The sequence below is a fragment of the Glarea lozoyensis genome (assembly GCF_000409485.1).
Source record: "Glarea lozoyensis ATCC 20868 chromosome Unknown GLAREA14, whole genome shotgun sequence".
Classification (NCBI taxonomy): Eukaryota; Fungi; Ascomycota; class Leotiomycetes; order Helotiales; family Helotiaceae; genus Glarea; species Glarea lozoyensis.
Genome location: NW_007360988.1, coordinates 188,017 through 202,066, shown reverse-complemented (window position 1 = coordinate 202,066; position 14,050 = coordinate 188,017). Strand labels below are relative to the sequence as shown.

General features: G+C 44.1%; 4 protein-coding genes across 4 annotated transcripts; 3 read left to right on the top strand and 1 right to left on the bottom strand.

Moving 5' to 3' along the window:
* Positions 1–504: 504 nt before the first annotated feature.
* GLAREA_06626 (uncharacterized protein) lies at positions 505–2,471 on the bottom strand (the record flags this gene model as incomplete). The annotated part of the gene is made up of 6 exons (XM_008080574.1): positions 505–955; positions 1,004–1,121; positions 1,257–1,675; positions 1,722–2,226; positions 2,272–2,315; positions 2,368–2,471. The coding sequence occupies 6 exons, from the start codon at positions 2,469–2,471 to the stop codon at positions 505–507; spliced, it is 1,641 nt and encodes a 546-aa protein (XP_008078765.1).
* A 1,985-nt stretch (positions 2,472–4,456) lies between these two features.
* On the top strand, positions 4,457–6,299 carry GLAREA_06625 (MFS general substrate transporter; the record flags this gene model as incomplete). Its single annotated transcript, XM_008080573.1, has 6 exons — positions 4,457–4,657; positions 4,706–4,877; positions 4,930–5,111; positions 5,163–5,476; positions 5,530–5,975; positions 6,031–6,299. 6 exons carry the CDS (start codon positions 4,457–4,459, stop codon positions 6,297–6,299), a joined length of 1,584 nt encoding a protein of 527 aa, XP_008078764.1.
* A 1,037-nt stretch (positions 6,300–7,336) lies between these two features.
* Positions 7,337–9,229, top strand: GLAREA_06624 (FAD/NAD(P)-binding protein; the record flags this gene model as incomplete). Its single annotated transcript, XM_008080572.1, has 2 exons — positions 7,337–7,958; positions 8,007–9,229. The coding sequence occupies 2 exons, from the start codon at positions 7,337–7,339 to the stop codon at positions 9,227–9,229; spliced, it is 1,845 nt and encodes a 614-aa protein (XP_008078763.1).
* Positions 9,230–11,407: 2,178 nt separating this feature from the next.
* On the top strand, positions 11,408–13,354 carry GLAREA_06623 (uncharacterized protein; the record flags this gene model as incomplete). Its single annotated transcript, XM_008080571.1, has 1 exon — positions 11,408–13,354. The coding sequence occupies one exon, from the start codon at positions 11,408–11,410 to the stop codon at positions 13,352–13,354; it is 1,947 nt and encodes a 648-aa protein (XP_008078762.1).
* Positions 13,355–14,050: the final 696 nt, after the last annotated feature.

The window sequence follows — 14,050 nt, the reverse complement described above, 5'->3', positions numbered from 1 at the left end:
TACTGAACTGATCACGAGTGATGTTGCATTCAGTGATTAGTGAACTTTGACAGAGTTGGATACTCGCCTGTAGAACACCCCGCCCGGCATTTGAGTATTCCGATAATGCTGTGCGTCATATTCTATCTACGGTATAACTCAAAGTCCGTTTTTTATTTCCTACTCCCTGGATGCTCTAAAATGACGAGGTCTTATCAACTTTTGTCACACCAAGCAATTGAAACTTCCATTAAAAAGGGGAAGTGGGTTGCTAAGCGAGTTTACCGAGGCACATTTACAACTAGAAATAAACTTGAAAATATCTCCTCGCTCAAATGATTACATTCCTATTGAGTGTTTGATTTTGAGAGAATTTGGTAGTAAGCGCACGCAGATTATCTTTCAAAATTGTTGTTTAGCTCCGCCGTGATGAGCTTTTGAAAGTTTTACCTTGGCAGCCCCTTTATCTCCGGCTCTAAATCCATTCCACCATGTGAGTACTCCCTTTCACTGTAGCTTTTCATTTCAACTTGTATTGTCTTCAGCCCAGATGCTAAGAACATGATCGATATCCAATGAACTATACTGCAAATCCCAGAATTGGGAAGGTAAAATGCTCTTACTAATAGCAACTTGCCTCTCCGAAATGGCGGTATATAAAACTCTCTCCAGTCGTCTTGCAAAGTACCATCTTTGCCCACAAGTCTTCAACCCATAAATCAAGAGATCTAGGGAACGAGGTATCTCGACAGAAAGAATCTTTGCGTGAACGAGGTAAAACCGTGCGGCTACAAAGATGCAAAAGATGGTATGTGGACTCATATTTTCCAGATCCGCATCGGCAATGGCACGAATGGTAGTACTCATCGAGTCGCACGCGCTCAGGCAACGCTGGATGGCATAATACCAGGGCCCGTGAACTTCGCCGAGACCTTTTGGAGGAAGAGCGAGGCGCTGGTACAACGCTATTATTGCACTGAAGACGGTGTTAAATAAGAACGGCAAATCCAGTTCGATGACTTACGTGTCAAAGGTTACAGAAGTTAATACTGAAGTAGAATCCGATTGAAATCCTGCGTGGCTAGGGTTGTCAATTGTAAGATCAGACGCCCTCCATTTGTTCAGATGATCGTCTACCACCACTACGAGGGATTAGCACATGGATTTTTCTTGGTCTGTTTCGTCGATCAAAATTGAGTGTTATGGTAAAGAATTTAAAGCCCCTCGACCTGTGAAGGCAGAAACGCAGTTGAAGAAGAAATGAAAGGGATGCATACTACACTGCGCCTGCCATCGTGTTCGATCAACTGCCGATGAAGCATCGTATGACTGCTGAAGAAATACGTGGACTTGATAAAGTTGGTGTGTAACAAGATTGAGGTAAACCGAGAATGCCGAAGAGACTTCTGAGTCACCGAATGACGAGAAAGACGTCGCATTCTCAGGAAATGACCAAACAGTTTCATTGCATGGAAACCATGCCTCATTCTCGGGTCGTGATAAGCTGAGATTCCAACCAGCTCCGAGTGACGACATGCTGTCAAGCACTTCGGTCATCCAATAAGCTCGTATCTTTTCTTCAAGCTCGATGAGCGAGGAGGGCGCTGAAATCATTCTAGGAGGGATTGTAGATAGCTTGTTGAAATTGTCTCCCTTATTCGCAACCAAGTCCCGTAGTCCAAGCTGGACACCCATCCTAGTTCGGTCAACATACATCCTCGACTATCAAGCAAGAGACATACCTTTTACAAAGCGCAACCAGATTCCAGAATTCAGAGAGTTTGCCACCGCCATAGTCTATGTTTGTGACGATCAAGACAGCTTGCAGTGATTGCAAAGATAGGTTGCTGATTGACTGAATTATAACTTGCTCGCGAAAGAGCTCGGAAAGCCGCTTACGCTCCTCCTGGGAAAGTGGATTGGATGAACACCAGTGTGGTATCGTGACTGCAACAATAGCCTTGATGACGATGAGAAGAGGGGATTCCGATAAGGGCGCTTCATCTTGAAGTGTTCCCAATACGGAAAGTTTGTGAAGAACTGGAAACCATGGATGGTACCGTTCAAACCATGCGTTGCATAGTTCTTGGAGACATGTCAACGGCAACGAACTGAAGTCGAGCTCGGGTGCCAGTGGTCCTCGGTCACTATGAGACCTAGGTGAAGAAAGATGAAAACTTCCCTCCTGCTGGCCCGGTGGTGTGAGAAGTTCCGAAGGGCTTGACACAAGAAGATGCTGGACTTGAACTGCTTCATCAGCAATAGATAGAAGACAATTAGGATGTCACTTACTGGGTTGGGCCTGCGACTTCAATGCGCGCACCTCTTCTTCCAACCTATCTGTTCTTGGGTCAGCCAAATACTATCCCTTAGCGCTCCAAAACGAACCAAGTCGATTCTCCAACTTCGAAACGTAGCCGGCCCGCAAGCCCCTCTTCTTTTGAGAGAGGACATACGAACAATCGGCGTCTATGCTCGCACAAAACCCACATTCCGGCAATGTCCGATCACATTTTATTTTCCGTTGGCGACATTGAGAACAGCTACATGGCCCGAATTAGCTTTTGGGAGAAGATTGAATAAAGGTAGCAGGGCGGCAAACAGAAACGACTTTAAGTACCCCACTGCCGAAACTCACGAGAATCACTCGACTTCAACAATAGTCGGATGGTTAGATGCAGAGAAACAAAGTCAATCTCAACTTTGTAGATGACAATCGCTTCTGTTGAGGAAATGATTCAACTTACACTACCTTACTGAGCTCCATAGCATCTTCGTGAGAGTTTGGTGATTGACGTCGCTGCCAAAATGCACAAAATGCACAAAATAAACAACAGATTTGGTAGCAAAGATTCGGGCCATGTATGAATGATTGATATGGAAAATTGACAGGCTCCCAGAGCGGAAATCGAGATCCGTAATCTACCACCAAAGCAATGATGACGGGGCCGAAGGAATCCTCAAGGCATTGCTTACAAGGTTCTCCACAGACGCAATCCTCGTAAAGAGGAGAAATATCTGCACAGAAGTGGAGATTCAAGATGAGTTGACACCGCCAGCACCCTCAAGCGTCCAAGATATCTTGCGCGGGCCATGTTGCGACCGACAGGCACCTCGGTGCAGATCGTCGTATTCTGGGGGAAGCATCTCGACTCCAGAATCCAAACCTAGTTGTCACATACCTGCCCGAGACGGAGGCCACGGACTTTAGGGGTGAAGCAAGCCCTTTGTGAGAAATGTTTGGGCAAATTCCATAAAGGAAGAGAACGATTCATAATGGATGGCAATGCACTGAGGAAATGCCCACACAACTGTGATTGATGCCTGAGGTAGACACTATTCCTGAATGGGTTATCCACTTTTATCTCCTATTCGTGTTTAGGGCAATGTTTACCTAAACCTACTTTGAAGTACCCATTCACAATTTAGTGTTGCTGTTGGTTAAAAACCCGACTGAATTATCCGGTTCACGAACAGTTCTGTAATAGATGTGTTTGCTTTCCCCAAACCTCTATGCTTTCAACTTACTTAGCCTAGCTAAATAGGCTATTTAGAGAGTGTTTTTATAAATAGAATGGATGGTAAAAGTGGTTTTATTTACGAACTTTACGTCTACATCATTGGTAAACTATCATATTTCGTGAATAGGGAGACCCCATTCACGAACATGATATGCTGAAGAGCGGGGTTGAGTACGTCACGTGTGTACGCTAGCGGGCCATGTCTCGCCGCAATTACTTTGTCCGTGTGGTCCTTTCCTTTCTCATTTTCATCAAGCAAAATAACCACGTTCGATATGTGACATAGCGAACTCCGGTCGATCACACCAGGTTTCTATCCCCACCAAGGCCTTCTGAACACCACAGACTTCCAGCTACGACTCAATCAATATTGTGCCTTTGAAATTCCATTTTCCTCTTCATCAGCAATGCGTCTCTGGCAACCTCTTTAGTGCAGGTGTTTGGAACGCTTGCGATGATCAGGTTAGTGACGTGACTTGTCTAGCAAGCCTAATTTTGCTCTACGGCATCTTCTTACTCGTGTTTCCGACCATTTGTATGGACACCTGAATCGAAAGGTCATTCCTAGGATGGCCCTCCACCACCAGGACACTCGGAATGTCTACCGACTTTCACGCCGCTTAACTTCAAGAAATCAATGTTGAGAAGATGGAGTCCAAGCATATTTTACCTTTCTTGGCTTAACCCATGTTATAAGCTTGGGTGGATTTTGAAAATCAAGGTACAGTTTATTTTCCCCATTTATTCCCCAGATACCCCAACTACCCCAGACCCCGCTACCAGTACTAGTCTCGATTCTACCTAGTCTTCATCTATTTGCTTCCTGTCACTTACTATTTGTTTCTTTGCTTAGGTGGTATAAGTACCAGAGTTTTTCTTACGCTTGCCCGGAATTCTGCATCTGCTTTCATTGCCTTTTTCTAGATCATCAACTCTCACGAACGATTCTCTACATCATGGCGAAATCAGGAGTCAGAAACAGACTTACGGGATACCCTCTTGAAATCGTACTCACGGCGGCCAACTCTGCGGCACAAGCCTGGTACGGTTATGATCAAGGTATTACGGCAGGAATTTTGATTAGCTCCTACTTCATCGATACTTTTCCACAAACAAAAAATTCAGATATCCAGGGTATCACAGCAAGTTCATTCTCGGTATGCCTCTTTGTCTTTGTCAAGAATGCCGGTTGTTGACCAGAGTAGCTAGGAAATCTGGCAGGATGTTTACTGGCTGCGTTATGTGGTGATAAACTAGGACGCAAAAACACTCTTCGATTAGGAGCGTTCTGGTCTTCAATTGGAGCCATTCTTCAGTTCACCTCCTTTCACTTTCCTCAATTGATCATTGGCCGCCTAGTTAATGGTTTTGGTAATGGTTAGTATTCGACAATTTGACTCCTGCTGTGGAAGGTTGCTAATCGTGTTAGGACTGATATCTTCCACCTGTGGAATGTATCAAGCAGAATGCAGTCGTGGTCCAAGGCGAGGAAAGCTTTCGGTGATTGTCGTGCTTCACAATGTTGTGTTCTACTGCATCGCTAGTTGGCTCACACTCGGCTGCTCGTACATCAACAGTTCGGCGCAATGGCGACTTCCTATGGCAATTCAGGTAACGCTCTCACCCCAGCGGCTTTAAATTCCTGCTAATGACATTGGAAAGCTGGTTCCGTGCATCGTCATGATTACCCTTCTACCATTGGTACCAGAATCGCCAAGATGGCTTATCATGAAAGACCGTCGCGATGAAGCACACGAAGCTCTGCGCCGTTTCCTCGGTAAAGACTTATCTGCTGATGAACCAATCGTCGTCAATGAGCTGTTATCTATTGAGGAGGCTTATAACATTGAGCGCCAATCGCGCATCTCTTTCAAGGAAGTAATCTTATGTCGCGACAGAAGTGGTCATCTTAAGAGGCTGCTCCTTGGATGCGGTGGCCAATTCATGCAGCAATTTGGCGGAATAAACGCACTAAAGTAAGATGCAGTCTCCATCTTAAAGGGTACCTGAAGCTTACAAAGAAATTCAGTTACTACTTCCCAATCATTTTAACCGAAAATATTGGCCTTTCCGAATTTATGGCTCGAGTCTTGACCGGATGCAACGCAACCTCATACATGATTTCTTCGGCTCTTTGCTTCTGGATGATTGAAAGATTTGGCAGAAGACAGTTGATGCTCGGAGGTCTAGGACTTCAGTGTCTCGCATATGTCATGGTCTCTATTGCTGTTGGCTCTCAAGCTAGTGCACCTTTTGAGTGGGGTGCCGTTGCCATTACCTTTTTGTTCTTTTATTACGCCGTATTTGGCTGCACGTGGGGCATGGTCCCTTGGATTTTTGGATCTGAGATTAATAGTATGGCCATGCGCACAATTGGATCCGCATCGGCGACGAGTACGAATTGGCTCTTCGGATTTGTGTGCACCCAGTTTACCCCCACAGGCATCCGAAATATTGGATATCGCTTCTACATTAGTAAGTATCTGGTCAAAATACGTTCCAAAATGGGCAAGTTGCTAACGCGTCACAGTCTTTGCTGCTTTTAACCTGCTTTTCGTGCCAGTCGTTTACTTCCTCTATCCCGAAACTTCCAACAGAACTCTTGAGGATATTGACGAGTATTTTGACAAGGACTCTGGCCACCATCTCATTATTCCCTTTGGCGATAAGGCTGCGAAATCGACGGCTCGTCCTCAAGAGGCAATTGACGCTGAAATGAGACGTGTTGCTGTTGCTGATAAAACCGCAGAAGCTAAGAAGAGCAATACTGAGCATGTGGAGGAGATACGTGGAGTATAATACCACAATTTGGGGCTGCAGTTTACGCGGTAGAATTTTAATACACCAGTTTGAGGTTTGAAGTATTAAAGTTCTACCGCGAATTCTACCGCGTAATGGGATAGAATTCCAATGTATAGCTTAAAGCCAAGCATAAGAAATTACACTTATTTTCCGGCATTCTCGAACATTACTACTTTTATTCTTATTTTCTTTCGTGAATATCCTCAATCTTGGTCTCTATGTGATTCATTTATAGGGGACCTACAAGCGACTGTAAAAGACATCAACCCTCTACCACCTGAAGGGTAACGATGTTTTGATCGAAAAGGGGAATGATCGGTTAGGCCATCGGACTGACACAGTGATATACATTTGCTATCTTGAACAAGTTTTAGAGATTTCTTGTCTTCGACAAAAGTGTTACGTCCAGACATTGTTCTTCATTTCACACTGCAAACTAAATACATAGCCACTCTGCCAGAGAAAGATCTCGTAAGATCCCTACCTACCTACCTAGGTAGGTAGGTATTTCCCAAATAGTCCAGTCCAAATAGACCTCGCTTAAAAAAGGCAACCTAGCCGGCAGCAAAGACATCTCTTGGGTGATACGAAAGGAAAAAATCCGAGTTGAATTGCCCGATCATTGTAGACTGGCATACATATCCGAGGCATACTTACTGTCAATATCGAACGAGATATCTTAAGAACCCACCTTAGCATACTGGGCCTGCCTCCGGGACCCCTCACCCCGCGTCGCTCCACTTTCCCCGCCTCGCGCCTCGGAAAACCTTCCCCAACGTTTCATATCTAAAGAACAGCATCAACGGGCCATCTGAAGCCCGATCAAGCGTAGGACCTGTCAATCTTCAAGAGTATGCACGGCGAATGTCTCTGACTTTGTTGGCATCTAAATGAATGCTAATAAGTCCAATGTCATAAAGATGGACCGCTATCTCCACCTTCTATGCCATAAAAGAGCTACTCCACGACCTCAATCGATCCTACTCATTCCTCCTTAACATCTTCATCACGTATTATATATCTATCTTTTCATAATGTTTGCCGAACGACACACAATTCAGCTTCCTGCTGCAAAAGCACCTGTCATCCACATTGAAGAGAAAAAGACTGTCGAGCCAGTTTCTGTAGCCCAACAATGGCTAAGCAAGCTGGGAACAATCCTCAAAAACAACGATGTCGCTGCTCTTCCAACAGTCATGCATCAAGACAGTTGGTGGAGAGATATGTTGGCCGTGTCGTGGGATATTCGTACCCTGCATGGTCTTGACAAACTCTCTCTATACTTCTCCGATAATCTCGCACATACTGGGATGCACAACCTCAAACTTAGAACGACTGGAAAATTTGCTCCGAACCTCTCTTCCCCGGTTGAAGGTTTAGAGTGGGTTGAAAGTATGTTCGACTTTGAGACAAAAGTTGGCAGAGGATCTGGTATGTTGAGACTGTGTCAGGGTTCCGATGGCGCGTGGAAGGGATATATGATATATACTGCTCTGCAGGAATTGAAAGGTTATGAGGAGAATGCAGGTTTAAGAAGACCACATGGTGGTAACAATTCTCTGGAAGGCGGTGCCATCACGGGCAACTGGCTGGAAAGAAGAGAGAGACAAAAGGAATTCCTTGATGACGAGCCAACAGTGCTGATCATTGGTGCTGGTGAGTTATCCAAAAGGATGTATTCAATCAAAGCTAACAATTATCTAGGGCAATCGGGATTGAACACTGCAGCGAGATTGCAAGCAATGGGTACATCTTGCCTCCTCGTCGACCGAAATCCACGTGTTGGAGACAACTGGCGCTTCCGATATCGTACCCTTGTCACTCACGATCCCGTTCAATACACACATATGGCATTCTTAAAGTTTCCTACAAATTGGCCTTTATTCACACCAAAAGACAAATTAGGCGACTGGTTCGAGTCGTACGCTTCTCTTATGGAACTCAATGTCTGGACTTCCAGCACCATCACCTCCGCTGTCTATTCAGATGAGAAGAAGAACTGGACAGTCGATATTAAGCGAGGTGATGGCAGCGTACGCTCTCTGCATCCAAACCACGTTATCTTTGCCACAGGTCACGCAGGAGAAGCCAAAATCCCAACTTTCCCAGGCCAGTCCGATTTCAAGGGGACAGTCTACCACGGAAGCCAACACCAAGATGCCTCCATCACCGGCGCAGCAGCAGGCAAGAAAGTCGTCGTCGTTGGCACCGGCAACTCAGGCCACGACATCGCCCAAAACTACTACGAGAACGGCGCATCAGTCACCATGATCCAAAGACGAGGCACCTACGTAATCTCAGCCGCAACGGGCCTCTTCATGCTCCACGAAGGAATGTACGACGAGACTGGCCCACCAACTGAGGACGCCGACATCGCCGGTCAATCTCTCCCCATCCCCGCCCAATTTGCACTCAACGTCGGGCTCACAGAAAAGATCAAACAAGCCGAGAAAGAAAACATCGAAGGCCTCATCAAAGCCGGCTTCAAGCTCGATTTCGGCGAAGACAAATCGGGCATCTACCGCAAATACATCACCCGCGGCGGTGGATACTACATCGACGTCGGCTGTTCCAAGCTCATCATCGATGGTAAAATCGGGATCAAGCAATCACCAGACGGGATCTCTCATTTTGAGTCCAACGCTCTCGTTCTCGCGGACGGCACGAAGATGGACGCCGACGTCGTGGTGCTCGCGACTGGTTTCGACAACATGCGGACCTCAGTGCGCAAGATTCTGGGTGATACAGTCGCGGATCGGTGTAAGGATGTGTGGGATCTGGATGAGGAGGGCGAGGTTAATGCGATGTGGAGACCGAGTGGACATCCTGGGTTCTGGTTCATGGGCGGGAGTTTGGCACTTTGTAGGACTTATTCGAGGTTTGTTGCTATGCAGATTGTGGCGCAGGAGAAGGGGATTAGTCGATAGGATTAGATATTTACTTCTTGAGTTAAGAACTTTTATGTGGTAATTCTTGTATTGATATTCTTGAATGTGTGTCGAGTGGGTAACAGTGAGTAGATTAGAGATTCATAATTATACTTGGCTTGATAACCTTGACGCTATTCATACTCTTTTTTAACGATAATCATATTAAACATACTTCATTTGAGTAGATAGAAGTAGCAGCATCACTTGCGTGACTCTCCAGCGTAAACTTAACGCAGACTGTGAAGCCTATTTCCACATAAAATTTAGAACAATCTAGACGCGTTTCCAAGATTCGAATGATTGAATATTGTGGGGGCGCAGCTATTCGATTCTCTCGCGGTATGAAGTGTGTCCAAATGCAGTCTTCCAAAGGACGATTTCCAAATCGTTCGATAGATGCTGCAATATACTAAGTATATCGTTCATCTGTCTCTGAAACTTGAAGTCGAAGAGTCTTTATATCTTGAGCCGATAAAATTTGATCGGCCGGTGGTATTATATTAGGCAGGTTCTTTTGTCACCGGATAAAACATATTCTAACCTAGTAAGTATGATACTTAAACCCCGCTATTCAATTGTAGGTTGAGCTGCCTTTTGCTCTGCTTTACTCTACTAAATGATTTATCCTTAATGTAAATAGAACAAAAGCTATAGGCAAACTTGTGGCAGCCTGCGCGGGTTGTATAGCGTAGGATGTAGCTCACGCGTGCCTGCCATTTGAAGTTGAATGCAATTTAGATTAGCTTTAGTGTATTAACTCGTGAGATTTTGTTAGTAGTGCGGGTTGGTGGGAAAATAGAGTAATTTTTGGCAGTTTTGGAGAGGACTTCTGGTCTTTGGAGCTGCTCCTTTTAGATTAATACCGAGCTTGGTTTGTGTCATTTTACCGTGAATATGGAAAATTCCATCCATCTGAGATAAAGCTTTGGGAGATGTCTACATTGGCTTATAAGAGGTGAAGGTAGGAAGTGTTTCAGAATAGATATTTAGCTTCAAAAATCAAGTATATTTGTGAAAGGTTTCCTTTCGTCGGTGCTCAGTAACAAATGGTGGTAATAACAAATACTGAATGGTGTTAAATAGCTGGAGCTTGATTTCTTAATAATAGTGAAATTTGCATAAGGCAAAAAGAAATGTGAGTTTAGGCTTAAAAAAGCCCGCAGGTGGCTTTGGAGATTTTTGACAATTATTATTCTCAGCAGACATAATTACTCACCAGCGGTAAGAAGAATAGGCTTTTGTAATACCATGTATAGCTTTTATTATCATCAAGATCTTTACTCTATTTGTAATAAGTCGGCCACATTATCTCAAAGTATATTTTGCTACACTCTAGAATATTTTCAGCTATCTTCAAACAACTAAGGAGAAAATAACCACTCACTCAGGATCAAGAGCTGAAACTTCAAAATTATTGATGTAGTAGATTGCAAACTGAGTTAGAGTGCAAGTATTTACTAGTGTACTCCTGCTGCCAAAGATCTGACTAAATCTTGCGTCAAGTCACTAATGATTTCTAAATTTGTCACTTTTGCGCTCTGGAATATACTGGAGACTGGGGAGTACGGACAAAGAAGCCCAACATTTAATCTAAACTATTTTTAAATCTTTCCGTATTACGTTGACGACGCTACATTCTCTTTGTTTGTTTTAATAAATATTCTTTGTTGGCCAAATTGTAATCATTCCAATAAGATTTTTACTCTTTACCTCGTTCTGAATATAGTTTAACATGTGTACATTGCCAATTTCGTTATTTATTTTACTGCTGTTTATTCATTATATACTCTGTTGGTACCATCCATTCCCTGGTTCAGGTTACTAGACTGTGATTGCAATTATCAAAATGCGTCGGTAGGCTTGTCCTTGATTAAGATAACTCCACTTCACTCACTCTATATTTGTCCGTTGTGAATATTGGGAATTCTTAAAAGTTTTGATTTCTTGCACATATAAAAATCTTCTTTCTTCTTCTCTACCATCTATTCTGAGATCTTCTTTGAAGGTTAAAAATAACTTTGTCGTTACGTTGCCCCTTTGTCTGTATTCTGGACACAGAACAACTATATCCTCCCAGCACAAGACATTACGTTAGATCATCCACAGACAACAAACAAGCAATACTATTGGGTTACTGGAGCACTATCAACAGAAATTAAAAATGACAAAATTATCATGGAGATCAACGGTTCGAACATAACTCCGACTACAGCTAGTCGCCCAGTGACGGAACACTCATTTCTCACAAGTTTCCCCTACGAAATTCGCAGATTTATATATGGACATCTCCTTACGACCCCTTTGCTGGCAGAATGGGATTGCCTAGGAGGTCGGAAATCAAGAAAGACGCCTGGCAAGCCCTCCGAAATATCCTATACCCCACTTGGTCTGGGCACGTCAATTATGCGGACAAATCGTCAAATATGGGAAGAGTCCGAAGATGTTCTGTACGGACAAAACGTTTTTATGGTCACCTTCCCGAGAACGGGTTACGTTTTCGAGAAGAGCAATTTACTAAAATACAGAGCGCATCGCGTTCCTTTACGAGGATTCATGTGCTCACTGACACGTTACAATCAAATAATTGATGATGAAAAATGTGTCATGGATGATGGTGATCTTCTCGAACCTGGGTTTGAAGAAACACTCACTAAAATTCGACGATGGAAACTCATGCTCCCATCTGACAAGGAGATTTATCAAGTCGGCGTCGGACCTTTTTGTCATCTCATTCGCCACTCAACCCTGGTCAGCCTGGATGTCACCTTCAAAGACGTGTGGTACCACCGAATGATAGGCGAGGTCAATTTAGAGACGCTGCTTAACTGTATTACAACGCTTCGTTTGAGGGGTCCAGCTAGAAAGTTTTCTATGAAATTCCCAAAACCCAATTTACTCAAGATCGAAAGGCTCCAAAGGGAACACATTCCAGGATACTGGTGGGACCTGCCAAAATCCAGCCACGAAGAAATCAGAAAGCAAAGGACGGCTTCCTTGGCAAGCCTCGAATCAAAGATAGCTAAAATTGTTTATGGAGAAACAAAGCCGGAGAGCACTATTGAGATGTACTATTGTCTAAAACGATACTACCAGGCATTCTACAGGCACACAAGTTTTGATGGCCACTTCCAGAGATCTCTAGATTCATGGAGTTCAAGTTTAGCCTCAAAAGGCCAAGCGCTACCCGAGGGTTGGTTCGAGTGGGAGTGGATCCATCACTCAAGCGTCCAGTGCCACGGACACGACAGGGCCACGAAACCTAGCGAATGGCTATACCATGCTTCTACTACGGCTTCGGAGTTAGATCCCAAACAGTTTAAACATAGAAGGCAGTGTTGTTTAACTTTCTTAGAGGACACATACAAGGACATTTTAGCTAGGCGAGATCGGCTTACTGATGTCATCAAGGGACATAAAACATTGAATGGTATACTAGCACCCTTCCAGGACTCGATTTCAGAAGGGGGAACGTTAAAGATACAGGAACGAACTTCGATGCTATTCCAAGAAGGTACCTATTCTGATGAACTAATCGCAGAACTACTTGATCCTCTTGAAGGGTATGCAAGCAAACTAAGAGACGCCTGCAGAACAACAGCAAGTCCCGAGGACTTGGACATTAAAAATTTCCAAGACCGCAAACCTGGCGCCCCATATGGACCACTCTCTTCGGACAAATTCGCCGAATCAATCACTTGGGCTCTCGAAAATGAAAATTTCGACATTTTCTGTTCGAACTACAAAGCGGCGGTAGATGACCTTGACCAGCAATGCTTGGAAATTCGAAACGCCAGAAAGTGTCTCTTCGAACACGATCTTACTGATCGAGAATGTGACATCGACCTTGAGTTATCCCGATGCGACGACATGATTGATTGGGATGTTGTTGAGCCTGATTTGTGTCCACAAAGAGATGTCATCGGAGCGAGAGATCAAACACTCACCAATCGACCCTACAGAGTTGATGTTGGACCATCATGGCCCTGTGAAACAGATGCTCGGGATGCTGTTGAGTGGATTCAACCTCAAGCATATGTATTGACAAATCTCAGCAATAAGAAGAAGGGAAAGAAAGGCAAGAAGAACAAGAGCAAGAAGGAAGCTGTACCTGAAGATTTATGAAAGGATTAGATTGATCTTTCGCAGAGAACGGTGGATAGAAATTAGGTTTTATAGTGCTTGTTAATCAAGTTAGACCGTTGCACATACCTCAATTGAAGTAACCTTACACCAGTGACAATGTAAATATAGGTCAGAAATATAGCATTAATTCGATCTTCTTGACCCGCAATAAGGATCTGCTCAGAATTCAACACAAGTTATTTCGAAGAAGAAATAACATGTTGAAAGATTTGGTCGCACACATCCACTAATAACAAGAGCACATTTGCTGCTTCCGAGCAAGTCAAAAGTCCTTTTTTAACTAAATATCCAATCGTTCGATTGGAATTTGATGGATACTGAAATGGTTCTAGACGCTATAACGAGATAAATCAGATTGAATCGAGACAAAATCTTAATGTAGTGTCACGAGATGAACAATGCTCACGTGATGCTTGTTATTATCGTCGCAACCACCTCTGACTATCTTCCCTTAATCTTCCCTCACAACATGTCAACACATTTACCTTCCTCCAAGAACCGAAATGGCTTATATGCGATTCTACACATTTAGATCAGCCGCCCGTCACATATCATCCCCGTCAAGTCCAGCTGTTTTACTTCTTGTCGCACCAGGTTCTCAAACGCGTCCGAGATGGCGCGACTTCTCGAGATGACACGGTACATCAATATCAAACCAAACATTGCGCGATCAAG